The sequence below is a fragment of the Microtus ochrogaster genome, chromosome 10 (genome assembly GCF_000317375.1).
Source record: "Microtus ochrogaster isolate Prairie Vole_2 chromosome 10, MicOch1.0, whole genome shotgun sequence".
NCBI lineage: Eukaryota > Metazoa > Chordata > Mammalia > Rodentia > Cricetidae > Microtus > Microtus ochrogaster.
Window position 1 is genome coordinate 20,684,567 of NC_022016.1, and position 16,971 is coordinate 20,701,537.

Sequence of the window (16,971 nt, forward strand, 5' to 3'; positions counted from 1 at the left end):
CTCATAAGAGCTTATGCAAAGTGGCAGGTATACTCGATATGGAGATGTCCCCAAAGCCTCAGGGACTGTCCTTAGTGATGGCCTGCACACTTAGCTGTCGGGCGCATACAACTTACGTAGACTAAGGTCCCATGTAGGTTTTTTTTTTACATGTCGAGATGAATGGTAACATAGACCATAGACCTAAATGCGTCACTCAAATATGTGACAATTTCTGGGAAGGCCTAGGAGATTGTTCAAAAGTTACAGTGGGCTAATTCTCTTTTTTCCCTATAGCCCTTTCCTGGAATTATGGGAAATGCCAACTTTTCTCCTCTGATGATATAACACCAGCAGGTCCAGGAGACAGAGACCTATATCCACTAGAAAGAAACACAGTGAGTCTGGGTGTGGTCAGGGTTTGGAGGCCTCTTAACTCTTTATAACTAGGACTGTCAGAAATGCTCTCTTGCCCGGGGGCTCATCTTGTCAGACTGGGTCAGAGGCTCTCCTGTTCTCCACTGAAGCGGATGAACTAGCTCTTCAGGCCTCTCTGAAAGGACCGTCTCAAGCTCCTTCAACTCTGCGAGCCACACCTGTGCTCCATTGTATAGGAAGGACAGCAAGTCTGGCCAGAAGTGACAAAGGGAAGGCTCTTAGACTTCGGAAGACTGTCCCAAAGTGCCCTTCAGCTTCTGCACAGCATGGATACATCTCAGGGCAGGCTTATGTCTCCTGTTTTACCTTGTCCATTGAGGCAGGGACAGTGATCCTATTCTATTCACAGAGGACAACTGGTGTCTGGTACTTTTCTTAGTCACCCCATAGAAGCTGTAGACACCTTTCAAGGTGGAGTGTAATACAGACCCACTAAGCAGGATACCCAACTCTGTGAAATCAAACTTGGAAAGCTAAAGGGTGTGTAGAAAGAGACAGATTTCAAAACCAAAAGCAGATCTGAAAAACTGTTTAGGAATTCATTGAAGGGCTGGGGGACAAAGACGTTGTGTCCTTGAACTCCTCCCCAGCACATAGGGCTACCCTGCAGTTTGGTTTCCTTGGCAATTGGGAGTTTTTCTAAGAAATCATCAGAGGCACTAACCAACAACATTAAGCTCCATCTCAACAATCTGTATTTTAGAGTTGTTACCTCTATGCCCACAAAGGCAGAATCCATGGAATAGCCCCTTCTGGTAACTTCCAAGGGTAACAAGCCCACATTCTCACAGACCTCGTATTCATTCTGGAACCATTCAATAAAAGACCACTTCAGCTCCAAGCTGTGCATGAAGGAAAGAGAAACAGTGATCAGAAGCTACCCATAAGAATGTCCCTCAGTATCGGCTAGATGGGAGACACAACACTGAGTACTATCAAGGCAGCAAAGGCGTTTGGGTAACCCATGTCAACGACAGAAATTGCTCACACTTATCTGGAGTGTTGGTTCATGACTAGCATTTGTGTTATCTTATTTGATGACCTTATAATGACCTTGGGGGGAATAGAGAAAGTGTTTTTTCAATGAAATACGTAAGATTAGAAGATTTCCAAAAGTCCCGTGGTTGTTAGTGACTAGGCAGAGGCTCAAATGTGAGCGTGTGCACCGTGGGTGCAAGCCTGGTCATCTCCCAGTGTCCACCAAAGAGTGGGTTGAGAACCCATGGCTGGTGCTGACAGTCACAGAGCAGGCACACATCCCTCTGTCTACCTTACCTCATCTCTAGATGACTCACACTACAGGGTAACAACAGGGAAAATAGCTGATCTACTAAATTGCTTAGATGACAAGAAAAAGGGTCTATGTGCATTCAGAATGACATAATTCTTTAATAAATTATTTTGAATTATGACTGGTTATATCTGCAAAACCCCTAGGACACAGGAGGCAAACTATATACAGCTGAATGTGATTCATAAACATTCCTGATATATCATGAATAAATCTGACCCTTGATGAAAAATGTCATATCTAATGGTTACCATCTACAGAACTTAAAAAGAAAGAAAGACTAAGGCCAGGAAGTTTCAACAACTAGTTTATCCCCCTTGTAGGGGTCACAGGTCACCGTCACGTCATACAAAGTTCACCAACAAAACTAACTCAGTGGCACTGGTTCTTCCTTAAGGATGACAGGTGAGGGGCGGTGCGACACTGCAGCATAGACTTACCACAGGGGCTCAAGGTAAGACAAGTGTGTGCTGTACACGTAGTGTGCTTATTTGATAGCCATGAAGCATTGCTCCTGCATCCTATATTTCATAAAAATGACTTGAAAAAAATAACATTATATTTAAAATGTTGGTTCATTTGCTGGTATTTGATGCAACCGAATTTAAGTCTAGCATGAAATAGATCAAGAAATAAAAGAAAGCTATGCTTAAGAGTAATAAAATAATAGCCAATGACATGTTACAAAGAATTCCTAAAGGACCCAGGTAAACAAGAAAGCAGAAAAGTGATTCAGGGAGAAGGAGAGGGATAACTGAGAAGTCAGTATTTGCAGATGGATTTGAGCTACACTGAATTCCAAAGCTGAGTTCTGCAGATCCACCCATTGCTGATGCTAACTAACCATTGTCAGGAGGAATCATTGCCACTGGGCAGACCCACCTGACCTCAATCAAGGCCCAACACTAAATGCAATTTGATAGCTGATCTAGATCAAGAAGGGGACAATTTAGGGGACTGTTTACTCCAGACCACAGAGGCCTTCGTGTCTAGATGTGTGTATGATGTGTCTACTGGATGCATATTCTGAAGTAGCTTGATGCCTGTAGGTTAAGACTATCACCAAACAATGTTCTGTCTGTTTTTCTTAAAGCTATTCACTATAAATAATAAATAATCTTTTGAAAAGCCACGAAACTTAACCCAGGTTACAGATTTTCCAGGAAAAAAAATTTTTAAAGGAGAGCCTTCTATACCCTCAGGGTATATGCAATTTATGTTTCTGAATGTAGATATTTGTTTGTTTGTTTTTACAGTAATGTTCTTGCAAAGCTCCTAGTGTTAAACTCTATGTGAACACCTGTAAAAGAGAGAAAAGATATAACCAATCAGTTTGCCCTGTAAGAATCCATATGAGGGTAGCTTAGGTGGACACTAGGATGCAGGAGCCCATAAGAACAATCTGGGAGTTCTGTGTGTGTAGTTATTGTGCAGACAGGTTGGGTTGATGTCCTCACATCTAATGGGCCCTGTTATGACCATTGGGTGAAGTGTGTTCTATGGTCAAAAATGAAGGTTAGCAATGTGGTGAAACTGTCAGATGAGCTTCTCAAGCCAATCGGTAGGAGCCCTGGTCAGTGCTTCTCCACCAAACACTGTGGACCTTAGAGTCTGGTGGTGTGGGGGTTTTTTGTTTTGTTTTTATTTAGTTTTTGGTTTGGTTTTGTTTTTCAAGACAGGGTTTCTCTGTGTAGCCCTTGCTATCCTGGAACTCTTTCTGTAGACCAGGCTGGCCTCGAACTCGCAGAGATCTTCCTGCCTCTGCCTCCAGAGTGCTAGGATCAAAGGTGTGTGCCACCAATGCCCAGCATTCAGGTTTTTTAAGTCGGAGTGGCAGCCTGGAGTCTGAAAGGTCTAGCATCCCCTTCAATCTTTACACAGTGGATATCATCGACTACTTTATCACGCTTTTCCCATGATCACAGCCACCCATACTATCTCCAGACTTTGCAAGTGTCCCCTGGGAGGAAGGACGCCTTCAGCTGAGAGCTCCCACTCTCCAGACACTCAGCACAGCAGAGTAGCTGATTCCAAATGGAAGCTAAATTTCGGTCTCCAACAACCACTTTTGGAAACAGAAGCCCCTGAAACTGGATCATATGCCTTGAAGCTTCTGGTCCCTCTACCACCAAGTGACCTGAAGCTGTCAGACACAAGAAAAGGTCTTTGGACACCTCATTTAACATAGCAGTTTCTTTGCCAAAGTCTAATTTCCTTCTATTGCTTTATCCTGACTTGTGTTTTAATGTATAAGTGTTAGTTTATGTGGCACTAAGCATGCTCCATGGGGACAGACTTTGCTTCCTTAGGTACGACACTCACTTGCAGAGTGTGGAAGACACAAAGCATCACAGAATACTCAACAATGACCCGCTGCTCACTGTACTGTTTCCCGAGCTCAGAGACGGCCAGAAATTCCTTTCCCTGCATCGTCTGCGTCTTTCATTCACCTTGAAAAGAATCCTGGGCCAGAAAATTCTCACATGTTCTTATAATCCCAACTTACTCTGCTCCTTGGCAGTTCTTCTGACCTCGTTAGAGAGAAAGATAGCGCCAACAGAATTGTTCAGCCGCAAAGCGTGGTTTCTGACCCAGGCATGTCTATACTCTGAGGTATATTGTAACTCTCAACATTGGGCATATCTGGAGACAGTGCTGGCTGTCACAGTGGCAGAGGGGTGGTCTGGGCACTTGGTGGGTGAAGCCCAGGGATGCTGCTGAGCAGCTGTGCACAGGACACTGGCCTATAAAGAGAATTACGTTTCCCTACACACCGAGAGCGTCGACGCTGAGAGAGTCTGTTTTAAAATTTTAAAACAAATCTGTGCTTTCTGTATTTTATTTTGTATCTATTTGATTCATGTATATGAAGGGACACCAAACTGAAAGAGACACTCGGGGCTAGGACATTAGTTCGGGATCTAGGACATCAATCTAGGTTAATAAGAGGGCATTGGCCTCTCCTTGCCTCCGTTTCCTCACTTCTAAAGACAAGTCATACTTCAAAGGAGTTCAGTGAACAACCGCGAGTGCTCATTAAGTATGGCCAGCTTCTCCGTAAAAAGGTTTCGTAGAAGCTGAGATGATGATTAAGTCGTTATTCCTACAACTAGATCTTCGCTTATAACCACATCGCTTACAACCAGGTAGCGTATGGCTTCAGAAAATTATGCTAAAAAAATTATGCTAAAAAGTATTTTTTCTAAGCATTCTACCTAAGGTTTATCAACACAGAGATGATGCTATTACGCCTGATAACCTCATACTCTGAACACCTGTGTTTCCAGGTTTTTATTCCCTCCTGTTAGAAGGTCGCGGTTAGCCAAGAGGCAGCAGAGAGCGCGGAGAAAAACAGCACATTGGAGCCACGCCCTGCAACCGTTCATTAGTGTGGGAACGCGGTCAGCTCCTCGGTCTCCATAGGCTTCAGTTTTCATTATCGTCAAATGAGAAGAGTTGCACTCAAGTCAGATCATTAAAACGAAAACTAGTTAATGTGTACAAGGCACCTGCACACAGTGGGTGCTTAATAAGTGCCATTTTCTTTCCCTCCCTCTGGGCTTTCCTCCACTTTGGACTGGGGATAAACATGTTAACGCTGGGCTGTGGACGACGACGTGCAGGCATCAGTGAGCGAATGGCTCCAACCTCTCCCCCTACAAGGTGTTTCATAAACGCTGTTTAAATTGTTTCAAGTTTGCCCGATAGAAATTCCTTTCCTTTTACATTTCTTTTGACTTTTCTCTTCTGAGGCCAAGACTTAAACAGAAGAGCTGGGTGCAGTTGCCAAAGAGGACAAGAGCCCATGCTCGGAGGAGCCACCAAATGAGAAGGCCCATGGGGACCAACTATTCTTTTGAAGTGAATTCTTTTTCTCTTTCTTTTATTATGTTTTTGGAGGGGTGCATAATAAAGAGGTCCACATGGAACACGTACTAAGAAAATTACATTGGTGTAAGTTGGCTTCATTTTCTGGTCTACAATGAGTTTCCAATGAGTGCTCCGGGCACTGTGTACTTTGCTCAGGTTCTATAGCTCATTTGGACAGTCAACTAGAACAGGGAACAGAGCAAGCTTGTGGGTGAGTCATACCAAGGCCAGAGCCAATAAGAGATGAGCTCCCTGAGACCTGGAGGTCAGGGTTCACGTTCAGCATCCACTCTTCCACCAGCTTGGAGATAAATGACTTCAATGCTCTGAGTCTAATTTCCTTATCATCTTTGGAGGAGTGTGTTTGAAACACCTAACATGTCGCCTAGAATTTAGGCACCTAGCCAAATCTAAATCTCAAGACAAACATCTGTGGTTGCTCCGTGCTATAAATTACTTCTATGTATGACAGGGTCTTCCAAATGCATTCCATGACACATTATCCCCTGCACTAACCCGGATGCAGGAGGGAAGGGAGGAGAGGAGGCTCTGCAGCCTGTTAGGGTAAGATGCATCACACACTGAGCCATCTCTCACAGACTCCCAATCCCATGATCGGCTTGATGGATTTTGCTGTGACATTATTAAACACACTCACCAACTAGCTACCTGCTAGTAAATTGATAAATCTCAAATTTTTCTATGTATGATGATATAAAACATCTATTGATACTTCAGGACTGAAAATGCAATAGCAAAACACAGCGTTTAGCTCATTGTGAATAACCATATGGACTGTTGGCTTTGTGAGTCACCCTAAAATCAATATCCAATGAGAGACAGGCTTTAACCCACCAAACATTTCAGGGTACTTCTTCAACAGTCAGTGGACCTAACATAAATACGCTGGGGAATTAACACTGGCGGTAAGGACGGCAAGATGCATTTGCTAAGAACTTAAAAGACTCTTCTATATGTCAGACCTCATTTGTTTCACTAAAGCAATTGTAGTTTTCCCCATTGTGCAGATCAGAAAGCTGTTGTGAACATTCACTAAGTGGTGGGACCACAGTGCAGACCTGCTCCATTCCATGTCCAAAGTATAACTCTCTATACTATAATCCCCGGGGCATTAGAAATGGAGGCCAAACCAAGGCTGACTGTTATTCGTATTTTCGCAAAAAAAGCAGGTAAACTTAAGGTCCTTGATGGGTATCCCTTCTTCCTTGCAGTTTAGATTGTCAATGCCTACAGGAAAAGAAGGGCTTAGCCAGCTTTAAGAAGGGCGAGGGGAACAGAGCAGGGTGGCAGGTTATCTGGGCTAATGAGGACTGAACCCCAGCTCCCACAGAAGCTTCTGCAGAAGCCTGGAAGTCTCTTCCAGCTTTGTGCCTGGTTCCGTGCCTGCAAATTCTAGATTATGATGGGACCCAACTATGCATGGTTTTGGGGATTAAATGGGTATCATCAAATAGAGCTAAAATAATGACATTCCAAATGCCTATGATTTCTATTGTATGAAGGCCCTTGCTGGTAGCTTTATGAAGACAAATCAATATTTAGAATGCTTTTTCTTTTTTAAAAGTCTCTCTCTGTGTCTCTGTCTCTCTGTCTCTGTGTCTCTCTCTCTCTTTGTGTGTGTATGTGTGTGTGTGTGTGTGTGTGTGTGTGTGTGTGTACAGGCACAAAAATGCCACCGCCCTTTTGTAGAGATCAGAAGATAACTCTTGAGAGTTGGATCCCAGGAATAAACTCAGGGGGAATCAGGCCTAAACAATAACCTCTAAGTTGTGCCACCTTCCTTTGTTACCAGAAAACTGTGTGCTTAGTTTCAGGGTGGGGGATCTACTTGGGTGTAACTATCCCACTCCACTGCGGAGATAAATGCTGAGCAATTTCTACTTCCCCGCCCACTCGAAAGAAAACAATATAAAGCATGTTGGAACCAACTCTGAGTTATTTTTGTATTAGCTGTCTGCAGGCAGTTTTTTCTTCATGGGTTCTAGCCATTTCGAGGTGATAGGAACATCTCCAGCATGGGCCTATGAGAAGTGATCTCTGTGGAGGCAGACATGCCAATCTAAAATAGTCTCAGCATAAGTGAGAACGCTGCTGGCTACATGATGTAAACTTTCTGTGACTTTCTTAGTAACTTTCATGGTTACCCAAAAACATAAAGCATTTTCACTAAGTGACGTCCTTGCCAACAAAAAGGCGTGGGGAGGGTGTGTGTGCGAGGAAACTTAGTGTCATTGCCGGGGGACATGCGTCACCCATACCATGCTGGCATGTGCAGGACCAAAGGTTTGCGCTAGCTCAGGGGCGAGTTTGACCAATACTATGCATTTCAGTAGAACAATTTTTAAGAAGTCTTTAAAGCTGAGTAAAGTCAATTCGTTAACATTTTTAGGACGTAAGTTTAAAATTTTTTTCTTGAAAATAAAGATATTTGTTTGAAAAAGCAAGTCATTGCTATTCATTCTTTAGACTGTGACCCCCAGGAATCAGTTCCTAAGGGGAGGGTGTTAAACCGGTGCGGAGCATTTCTTTTAGTTAATAATCTAGGGGTTTTAAGGTGCCTGCTCTTTCTTGCTCTTACCTGCTTTCTAACTCCCAGTGTTGTGAGCCTGGCGTGTGGCAGCCATAGAACCAAAGTCTAATGGGTTAGTTTATAGACCTAGGTAAAGGAGGGTACGTGAATGGAGGCAGGGTCAGATTTCAACTACAGGATGCCAGTTTTTGCTAACAACGACTATAGCACCCTCTGCTGGCGGATGGTGAAAAGAGAAACTGGTACTGAGATGTTTCCTCACCAGACTTCTCTTCCCGTCCACATTTCGTCATAGAGGGAGCAGGGTAGAGATGTGCTCATTTATACTATTTTATATGCCTCTGATACGGCAAACGCAAAAGTTAGAAGGAATGAGTAACTTCTCTTTGGGCTGTCTGGGAAAGGCAGTAAATAAAGAAAACTATCGCAGCGCAAGAAATGGACGGCTGGGCCTTCACTATGACCATCTGCCAGCCAGTAAATTATTAAAGGTCTATGCCCGAGCAGCATCTGGAAAGGAGGCGCAGACACTGCAGTCACTCTGCTCTGTTAATCTCGTTAATATGCCGATTTGTCCCTGTGATGCTGAGCTTTCTGCACCACATCTATTTCTGTTTCTGAGCACCGCTCAGGACCCGCTCAAGTCTCCTTTTGTTCCCACTATCTTCTCGCCTATAGGGCCTGTTCGCATGCACGGACACCGCTGTGTTTTCTTTCCCTTCTGTGAGAGAATATATCTGGCTGCTCCTTTTTATTTCATCCCACCCCCACCCACCCCATAGCTCGGGAGCCAGTGGTGACTAACACGGTCCTAGAGTGACCTCTGGCTGCCGCATGTACACACGGTCTTCGAGCTCAGGCCTGAAAGCCCTCCAAGAACAACTTCCCAGTGCATGAAAGGGGGTTCATTGCCAGGCAAGGAATAAAAGACACTGGTCACTGAACCTTTTACAGTCTTTCAGATCTGGAAAGCTACCGGCTTTTCCATCATCTAGCAATAAGACAACAGAGATCCTTTCTCCAAAATAAATTGCACGAGCATATGAAACAGTCCGTCGACTTCCCCTGTTATGCCTGGTTCGGAAAAGATTATTTAACTTTCTTAGTGGGATACATTCTAAACACGACATGTAGATCCAATTAATAATTGAAGTTACCTTTGAGGGGTGGCAGTGTTCCCTGCGGGGTCCATGATCTGAAATTCCAGGATATCTGAATTCACTTGCAGAGATGGGTTTATGATGTAAAGAATGGTCTTGCTGCTTAAGTCCTTCTGGCTAAATCGCTCATGGATAAATTCACCTACAAGCAAGAAATAAATAAATCTCACGGATAATTGAATCAGACATCACTTAAGAACTGATAAAACCACCCAGCTGTGTTTTTTGTTGTTGTTGTTGTTGGCTTTTTGTCTTTGTTTTTGTTTTGTTTTGTTTTGAAAGACAACTTTAAGGAATAGTGCAGGACTGGAGATGTAGCTGAGTTGGTTAGAGTGTTTGCCTAACAAGCAGGGAAACACCTAAAATCCCGCAGGTGACTCGCTGAGAGGAAAAATGATCAGAAGTTCAAGGTCATCCTCAGCTACATACCAAGATCAAGGTCAGCCTGGGCTACTGAGACCTTGTTTCAAAACAAAATGGCAAAAGTCTATTTTGAAAAGAAATCAACATTATTGCAACTTTATTAAAATTCAAAGCAATGGATTCAAATTCATCTTTAAATTTGCTTTGCTTCACAGATATTTGCCTTACAGTACTAAACTAGAAAGAAAGGAAATCGGAAATGAATAAAGCCTGTCACCTCTGTGCTATCCCAATTAGTGAGGTATTGTGCTCACTGCCTTCCTCAAGCAGAAATAATAGGCAATCTAGCAAAACCATTAGGGGAAAAAAAAACCCAGATTTTTTTAAAGGAGCTTTTATCATTTAAGATTCATAGTAGAAGAAAGAAATTAGCCTCCAATATCAATCTGACCCTGGCACTGTGTTCTGAATATAAAACAAACTGAAAAACAAACGAAAATAAGCAGCAACAAAATGGTGAACATTTGAGCTTCTGTGGGCTGGGACTCGGTTCTTCTTATCGAGATGAATGGAGAAGGCACAGCTTCAAGTCCCCATTAACAACTATATTGATTTAGAAACCGGTCTATCAGCAAGTCCTGGGAAACACTCACCAAATGGACTTGCGCTTAATTGAGTTACTCTCTAGCCATGGAAGCAACTGGCAGTTTAAAACCAGGGATTAGGATGGAGTGTACCTGTGGTCGTGTTCTCCAGACGTCCGTGCAGTGGACCCCTTAAAATCTTAAAAATGATCTGGTCATCCTCTGTGTCAGGGTCTGACGCCTTCAGCACGTGGGAGGTGATGTAAATGCCGTAACAGCCATTTTTCAAGAGCCCCACTTGAGAAGGGGAGTGCAGGCGTGTGATCCGGGGTGCTGCTTTGTCCAGTTGGTCCACCTGAGTCATAGGGAGACATTGTTCAAGGACTTCTTTCCCCATGCTACACAGGCTTCAACATGGTGTAGTCCTCAGCTCACAGTCCTTCCCCATGCTGCACAGGCTTCTACAATGGCCAAGTCCTCAACTCACAGAATGTGGTCATCTGTTGAGCCTGCTTTGTTCACCGTCCTAATAATCCAAAGACTAGAGCAGAGGCTTGATTTCCACCTTCACCCAGCTTTGCAATTTGTCTGGTGTCAGACTCCCTTTAAACTATTAGCTTGATGATGGAACATACTGTATCTGCCTTGCAACTCACCTCTCTGTCTCGCTCTCTCTGTCTGTGTGTGTGTCTGTCTGTCTGCCCCTCTCTCTCTCTCTCTCTCTCTCTCTCTCTCTCTCTCTCTCTCTCTCTCTCTCTCATTTTGTTTGTGTTTTGCACATGTTTTTGTCCAAATGACGAAAGTGTTGAATAGAGAAATGGAAATTGTTTACGACAAAAACCACGAATATGATTATCTTTAGACTATGGGTTGTTTTACTGAAGCTGAAGACCACATGACTCAACAAGTGTACTAGATTTTTGAGGGTCGCAGATGGACAAGTAAGGCTGTGGCAGAGATGGAATTCCAAGGGCAAGCTACCTAGCCAGACTGGGTGAATTGGCAAGGTCCATGTTTAACAAGAGAGACCCTCTCTTCGTAAAACAGAGTGGTCAAGGAAGACAGCCGAAGTCAGCCTCTAGACGCGGGATGGACAGGCGTGCACACAGGAGGACACAAACATGCTTCTGCATTTATAAACATGCATGCACACACACACCACCACACACATATGCTTGCAAAAAAAAGGTGTATTTATGTTTTCTGGATTTGTTCTAATTGACTATAAAAATACCTTAATGGATTTGGATCTGCAAATTGTGTGCTGGGACTTTCAGCATTTTGGGGTGTGGCAGGATGTGAGGGGTTAGTGTCCTGATGGTCACCTAGGGAGAGAAGGTCTCCAGCCACGGCAGTGTGGAGGAGGAAAAATGAAAATATACTACACTGTATTAGGATCCTCCAGAAAACGAGGCAATGTAAAGTTGTTGTTTTTATTTTTGATGTTATATTTCTCTTATAAGCCCCAAGTATTATAAAAGTTATAAATGTCTGTTGTGATCAATGCTTTTGAAAACGTATCACTGTCTAGCTTTGGTTCCCTGTTATGCCTCTGGCCATATCTGTGTGCTCAGGTATATTAAACATTTTGCTTCTACAAAAGCAGATGTTTGACTTGGTATACCAGAAGGTTTTAAAATGTTACAGGAAACAAGACATTTTATTTATAAGGAAGGCTCTGCTCTGTCGTATGATAACTGGAGTTGGATGTAATGAAAAGTCTCCCAGACATGTCAGTCCCATAGAAAGCAACGGCAGGTTCTTTCACCTCCATATAGCCTTGACCCCTTCCCAGGAGGACGCAGATTTTGCATGTGTGCCTATTGGTATCAGCCAAGTACACCCTTCAATTATTCATTTATTTTTACTTTTTACATCCAGAAGATTTCCCCTCAGTTACTCATATACCCACACAGAACCCATTGACCCATGTTTGGGTCATGTATATGGGTCAGTGTATATATATATGACAGTCAATAAATACTGACAAAATAGTTCTTGGAAGTAGGACACTGACATTGCTGGCAGGGTCAGTAGCTTCATAAACATCTTCTTGACCCCTCTGCTCTAAGGGACTGGGGGTCAAGGAAATCTGGGAACAAAAATCATAGACTTTCCCTTAAGTGTTTAGCACAATGTTTGTTTGCTATCGCAATGGACAGCTTGCCTTTGAGATGAAAGCCACGCTTTACCACACCCAGCAGACAGCTTCCACAACTTCAGAGAGGGAACAGACTCTTAGGACAGCTTTGTTCTCCGAGGAGCACTGTCGTGGAGAGATCCGCTTCAGTTCTCGCACATTCTCTCTACCCCACCCTCATTTCTATCTCTCCTGCATCCCCAGGAAGCAGCTGGGTCTGCGGGTCGAATTGGTAGCTCTTGGGAACTTTCAGAAAATGAACCCACAAGTCTTTTCCAGCGACACTGCAGTGTCTGTGTGCCAGTGACATCGACACCCTCTCCCCAGTGTCCCTGACTCATCCCATTTCCTCAGTATTCACAGTGCCAAAGACCCAGCCACACCCGGAGACCCTGCAGGTTAATCCTGAGCCAAGTGGTCTAGTGAAGAGGGTGCTGGTCACTGTTTAGCTCAAAAGACTTGGTAATGTCCACTGGGTGAGCCTTACCCAGTCCATCGCCAGGCTGCAGAGAAAAGGTTGGGGTTCCCCTAAAGAAATGAGAGCTTCGTCGCTCCACTCCTTAAAGATTCTAGCCTTCAGCATCACCTCAGCTGCGAGTCTACTGGCTTGCTTGCACAACGTATCCTGAGCACGCCAGGGCCTGTAATAGCACGAGGCAATTCCTAAATCCATTTCTGCTTGTGCACCTCTCTGTCTTTCACACACACGCACACACACACACACACTTTCTGTCACACTCTGTTAATCTGTATGGTCTATCTACACAGATACATGGATGCTGTACTCAACACATACACTTTCTATCACATTCTATCAATCTGTGTGGTCTATCTACACAAATATATGGATGCTGTACACAATGCACACACATACACACACACTTTCTATCACTCTATCAATCTGTATTGTCTATCTACACAGATATATGGATACTATACACAACAAACACACACACAGACATTTCTCCAGGGAATCCTATCAGAGGCCAAAAGAGGAAGGAGAAAAATATGATCATCTCACTAGTCAGAGAATATCTTGAAGTAGAGACAAAACCGCGTCTTTGTTGCTGTTGGTTGAAGTGTGTGGAACAGGATGAACTCCATCCAAGAAGAGTAGATTTAAGAGTTCTGAGAGCCAGAACACACTTGATGTGTTTTGACTAAAAAGACGAAAAACACTCTTCCCTCCAAGAATAATTGAGAGTCAACAAACGTGGCAGCGTGGAGCCAGAGGAAGGACACGGAACTTGGAATCCAACAGACTGGATGTCTTTGATCAAATTGTTTAACTTCTGATATTTAGTTTCTTCACGTATAAAATGCAGACAATAAAGCTTACCACATAAAATGTTTATGAGACTCAAATGAGATTTATGCAAAGTAGGCCTGATCTTTAGATAACAATTTTAAAAAAGTTCTTGTCTTGGCTGTAAAGCATTGTAGGCCCTAGAGGACGGGGAGCTGTACTATAAAAAAAGACATCTAGACACGACAGGGCCTCAGCACCCACGAACACAGGGCAGCTGGTTATCTGTACAAGACTGGCCCAAGTACATTTCATCTTGGGTGGGGGAGGGAGCACAAGGCAACACCACTCCCGGAGGGTCCACTGACAGTTAATAGCTGCTGCGGGAGAGAGAGGATCTTGCTTTCCGCGGTGTAACTGTTAGTAAGTTCCCCATGCCCCGATTTAAACTTAGTGGGTCACATACAGAAAGAAGATGGGGGGGGCGTTGTTGGGGAGGGCAGTGGGCAGGGGAGGGTGATAAAAAGAGAGAATGGGGAAGGAAAAATTAAGATGCATTATAGAGGTGCAGGAGACTGTCTACGAATGAAAAGGGGGGAAATGTTTGTATCTGCTGCTATGGTTATGACCATCATCAGCTCCTGGGGGATTCTCATGCAGCCTTGTAGGCTTCCACATTTACATGTTTATTTGAAGATCCTTAAAATGCCAGTGGATAAGACAGCTGACTAGGCAGACTACTTAATGATGTAGTTATGCGATGAATGTCTAGTATGTACCTTAAATATGTTTCAGGCAGTGTGTGAGTGCCTTGGATACCGAATCTTGTCTAATTGTCCCCACAATTCTGCAGGCAGACTTTTCAAAGATTCGGAGGTGTGGTCGTTTGAATAAGGATGGCTCCATAGGCTCCCGTATTTGAATGCTTGCTCCCTAGTTGATACACTTATTTAGGAAGGATTAGGGGGCGTGGCTTTGTTGAAGGGGTGGATTTGGGGGTTTCAAAAGTCCACACCAGGTCCAGTCTCACTCTCTCTGTCTTGGGCTTGTGGGTCAGGAGGTACGTTCTCGTTCTCAGCTGCCACTTTAGTGCCATGCCTGCCTGGGGCCATGCTCCCTGCCAGGAAGGTCATGGGCTAAGCCTCTGAAACTGTAAGCAAGCCCCTAATCAAATGCTTTCTTCCATAAGCTGCCTTGATCCCAGTGCCGCATCTCAGCAATGGACCAATAACTAAGACGGGGGGGGGGGGGGACTGAAGAGTTCATTGTCAGTTTTCCAGATAACAAATGGCAAGGGGGCAACTCAAACCTATGTCTGCCCGACTCTAAGGCCCATGCTTTCCTTCCTTCCTGCCCTTCCACCAATTTTTGAGGTCAGTCCCTAGCAGTCATACTGATGGCCCAGCATGCTGAAGGCTGGGTCTCACTGCCAGGGGTATGGAAGCAAGGAAACTCCCTGAAATGTCTCTCTCCTTATCTTTGGCACAAACTACATGCCTGCCATACTTGCCTGGATGGTGAAGAGAACAGGCTGTTTCTGCACCTTCCCATCCACAATGAAGCCTTGGTTCTTCCTGTCTGTGGCCAGGAAAGTGAAGCCGTCAGCCTGGGAGCCGCCTCCGGAGTGCTGATAGGCCACATCCCTGCTGTCCACATCTTGCTGGGTAAAGTTATGGTGAAGGACTTTCCCCTTCAGGTAGAGGTACCCATGGCAGGGGAGCTGGACCAGAAGGAAGGTTAGGCTGTCTGGAGGGGTGTCAGGGTCGGTCAGCTGGAGGTGCTCAGTGGACAGGAGGCCCATCGTCCCTTCTGCCAGCCTCAGCCCCTTGTTCCTGGTCACCACAGGCAAGGCCCTGTCCACAGTCTCCAGTGTGATCTCAAATACCCCCTGCTGGGTCTGCAGTCCGTTGCTGATGGTAAATCTGGCAAAGAGAGGCAAGGCAGCCTTCAGCATGGGCTCTTGTGGCACCAACGACTGGAATGAAATGATAACATACACACCTTTACTAAAGGACACGCTGCACTGGGACCCGAAGGAAAAGACAAGGCGGGCTTTCAGACGAATACCTGCCTGTTATTGAACCAGTTGCTGGGTAACATACAAGCTGACCGTTCTACAGTCAGGAGTATTTCCCCGACACCACTGACATCCCTCCTAAATGAAGCAGGCAAGCTCGGCGCAATCTTTGGCCTAAAAGGGATTTCCTGCCTTTGTGTGATTATCTGAGTAGCTAGGATATATTCATTACTTTTAATTTTGCAATATTTTTTCATGGAATGTAGAAAGCTTAACTTTAAAGACTGATCACTGAACCCCCAGTATAATGATATACTGGATAGAATAATTCTTTCTAATGTATATATTTTCATGGTTTTTTTTTTTTTTCTGGTACTGGGTATTTAACCCAGAGATTTAAATGTATTAGATTGGCACTCCACCCCTGTGTTACATTCCCAAACATCTTTTTTTATTTCTGTAAAAAAGAAATGTCTTTATCTCTGTCTGCCTGCCTCTCTCCTTCTCCTTCTCCCACCCCATGTGTGTGTATGTGCACACATGTGTGTATGCATGCATACCACAGCACACACGTGAAGCCAGCAGACAATCTCCATATCAGCGTCAGGTTATGCTTCCACTCTATTTGAAACAAAGTCTGTTTTTCTGCAGCTGTGTATGCCAGGCTAGCAGCCCCACCCCCAAGCTTCCAGGGAGGCTTCTATCTCTATCTCCCATCTTCCCACAGGAATGCTGGGATTACAGATGTACATTACTGTATCCAGCACTACATAGGTTCTGGCTTTCTTTACTCAGAGCCTGCAGCTTGTAAGCACTTTTCTTAATTGACTGAGCCAAACCTTTTTTGTTGTTGTTGTTGTTTAACTGTTTTGAGACATAGACTCACTAACTTGCCCAGACTGGCCTTGAACTCACTATGTAGCTTAGTCGGGCCTTGAACTTTGAATCCCCTGCCTTCATCTCCTGAGTAGTAGGAAAGACAGACCTGCACCACCAGGGCCTGGCTAATGGTGACATTTGTAAAAATAGACCACATTATTCAGCCATGTCATATTCTAGCCCAGGCTCCTTGCCGGGCCTTCTTATCATGCTTTTGTAAGACAATGGGAGGACAGGCCAGGTCACACCAGATGCTACTCAACCACACAGCATCATACGAGGCTCTAACCTCCGAGAGTCTACACATGTTTTTCTGCACCTGCTTCATTTGAGGTGTGTAGGGTTGATGATAGACAAGGATCCTTTCCCTGCGGAGAAGAGAAGTGTAGACACGAGGGCGCAGACAGGAAGTGTAGACACGCGGTGGAGGGCGCAGACAGGAAGTGTAGACAC

The 16,971-nt window shown here is 44.4% G+C and overlaps 1 protein-coding gene across 1 annotated transcript in view; it reads right to left on the reverse strand.

Moving 5' to 3' along the window:
- Frem1 (FRAS1 related extracellular matrix 1) overlaps positions 1 to 16,971 on the reverse strand; it is a 152,423-nt gene that overhangs the window by 24,732 nt on the left and 110,720 nt on the right. Inside the window, exons 25-28 of the mRNA XM_005352752.3 lie at positions 15,133 to 15,544; positions 10,390 to 10,591; positions 9,287 to 9,431; positions 1,130 to 1,259 (exon numbers count right to left, since the gene is read on the reverse strand). Of these exons, the coding sequence (XP_005352809.1) occupies positions 1,130 to 1,259; positions 9,287 to 9,431; positions 10,390 to 10,591; positions 15,133 to 15,544 (889 nt within the window). The remainder of the gene's footprint in view (positions 1 to 1,129; positions 1,260 to 9,286; positions 9,432 to 10,389; positions 10,592 to 15,132; positions 15,545 to 16,971) is intronic.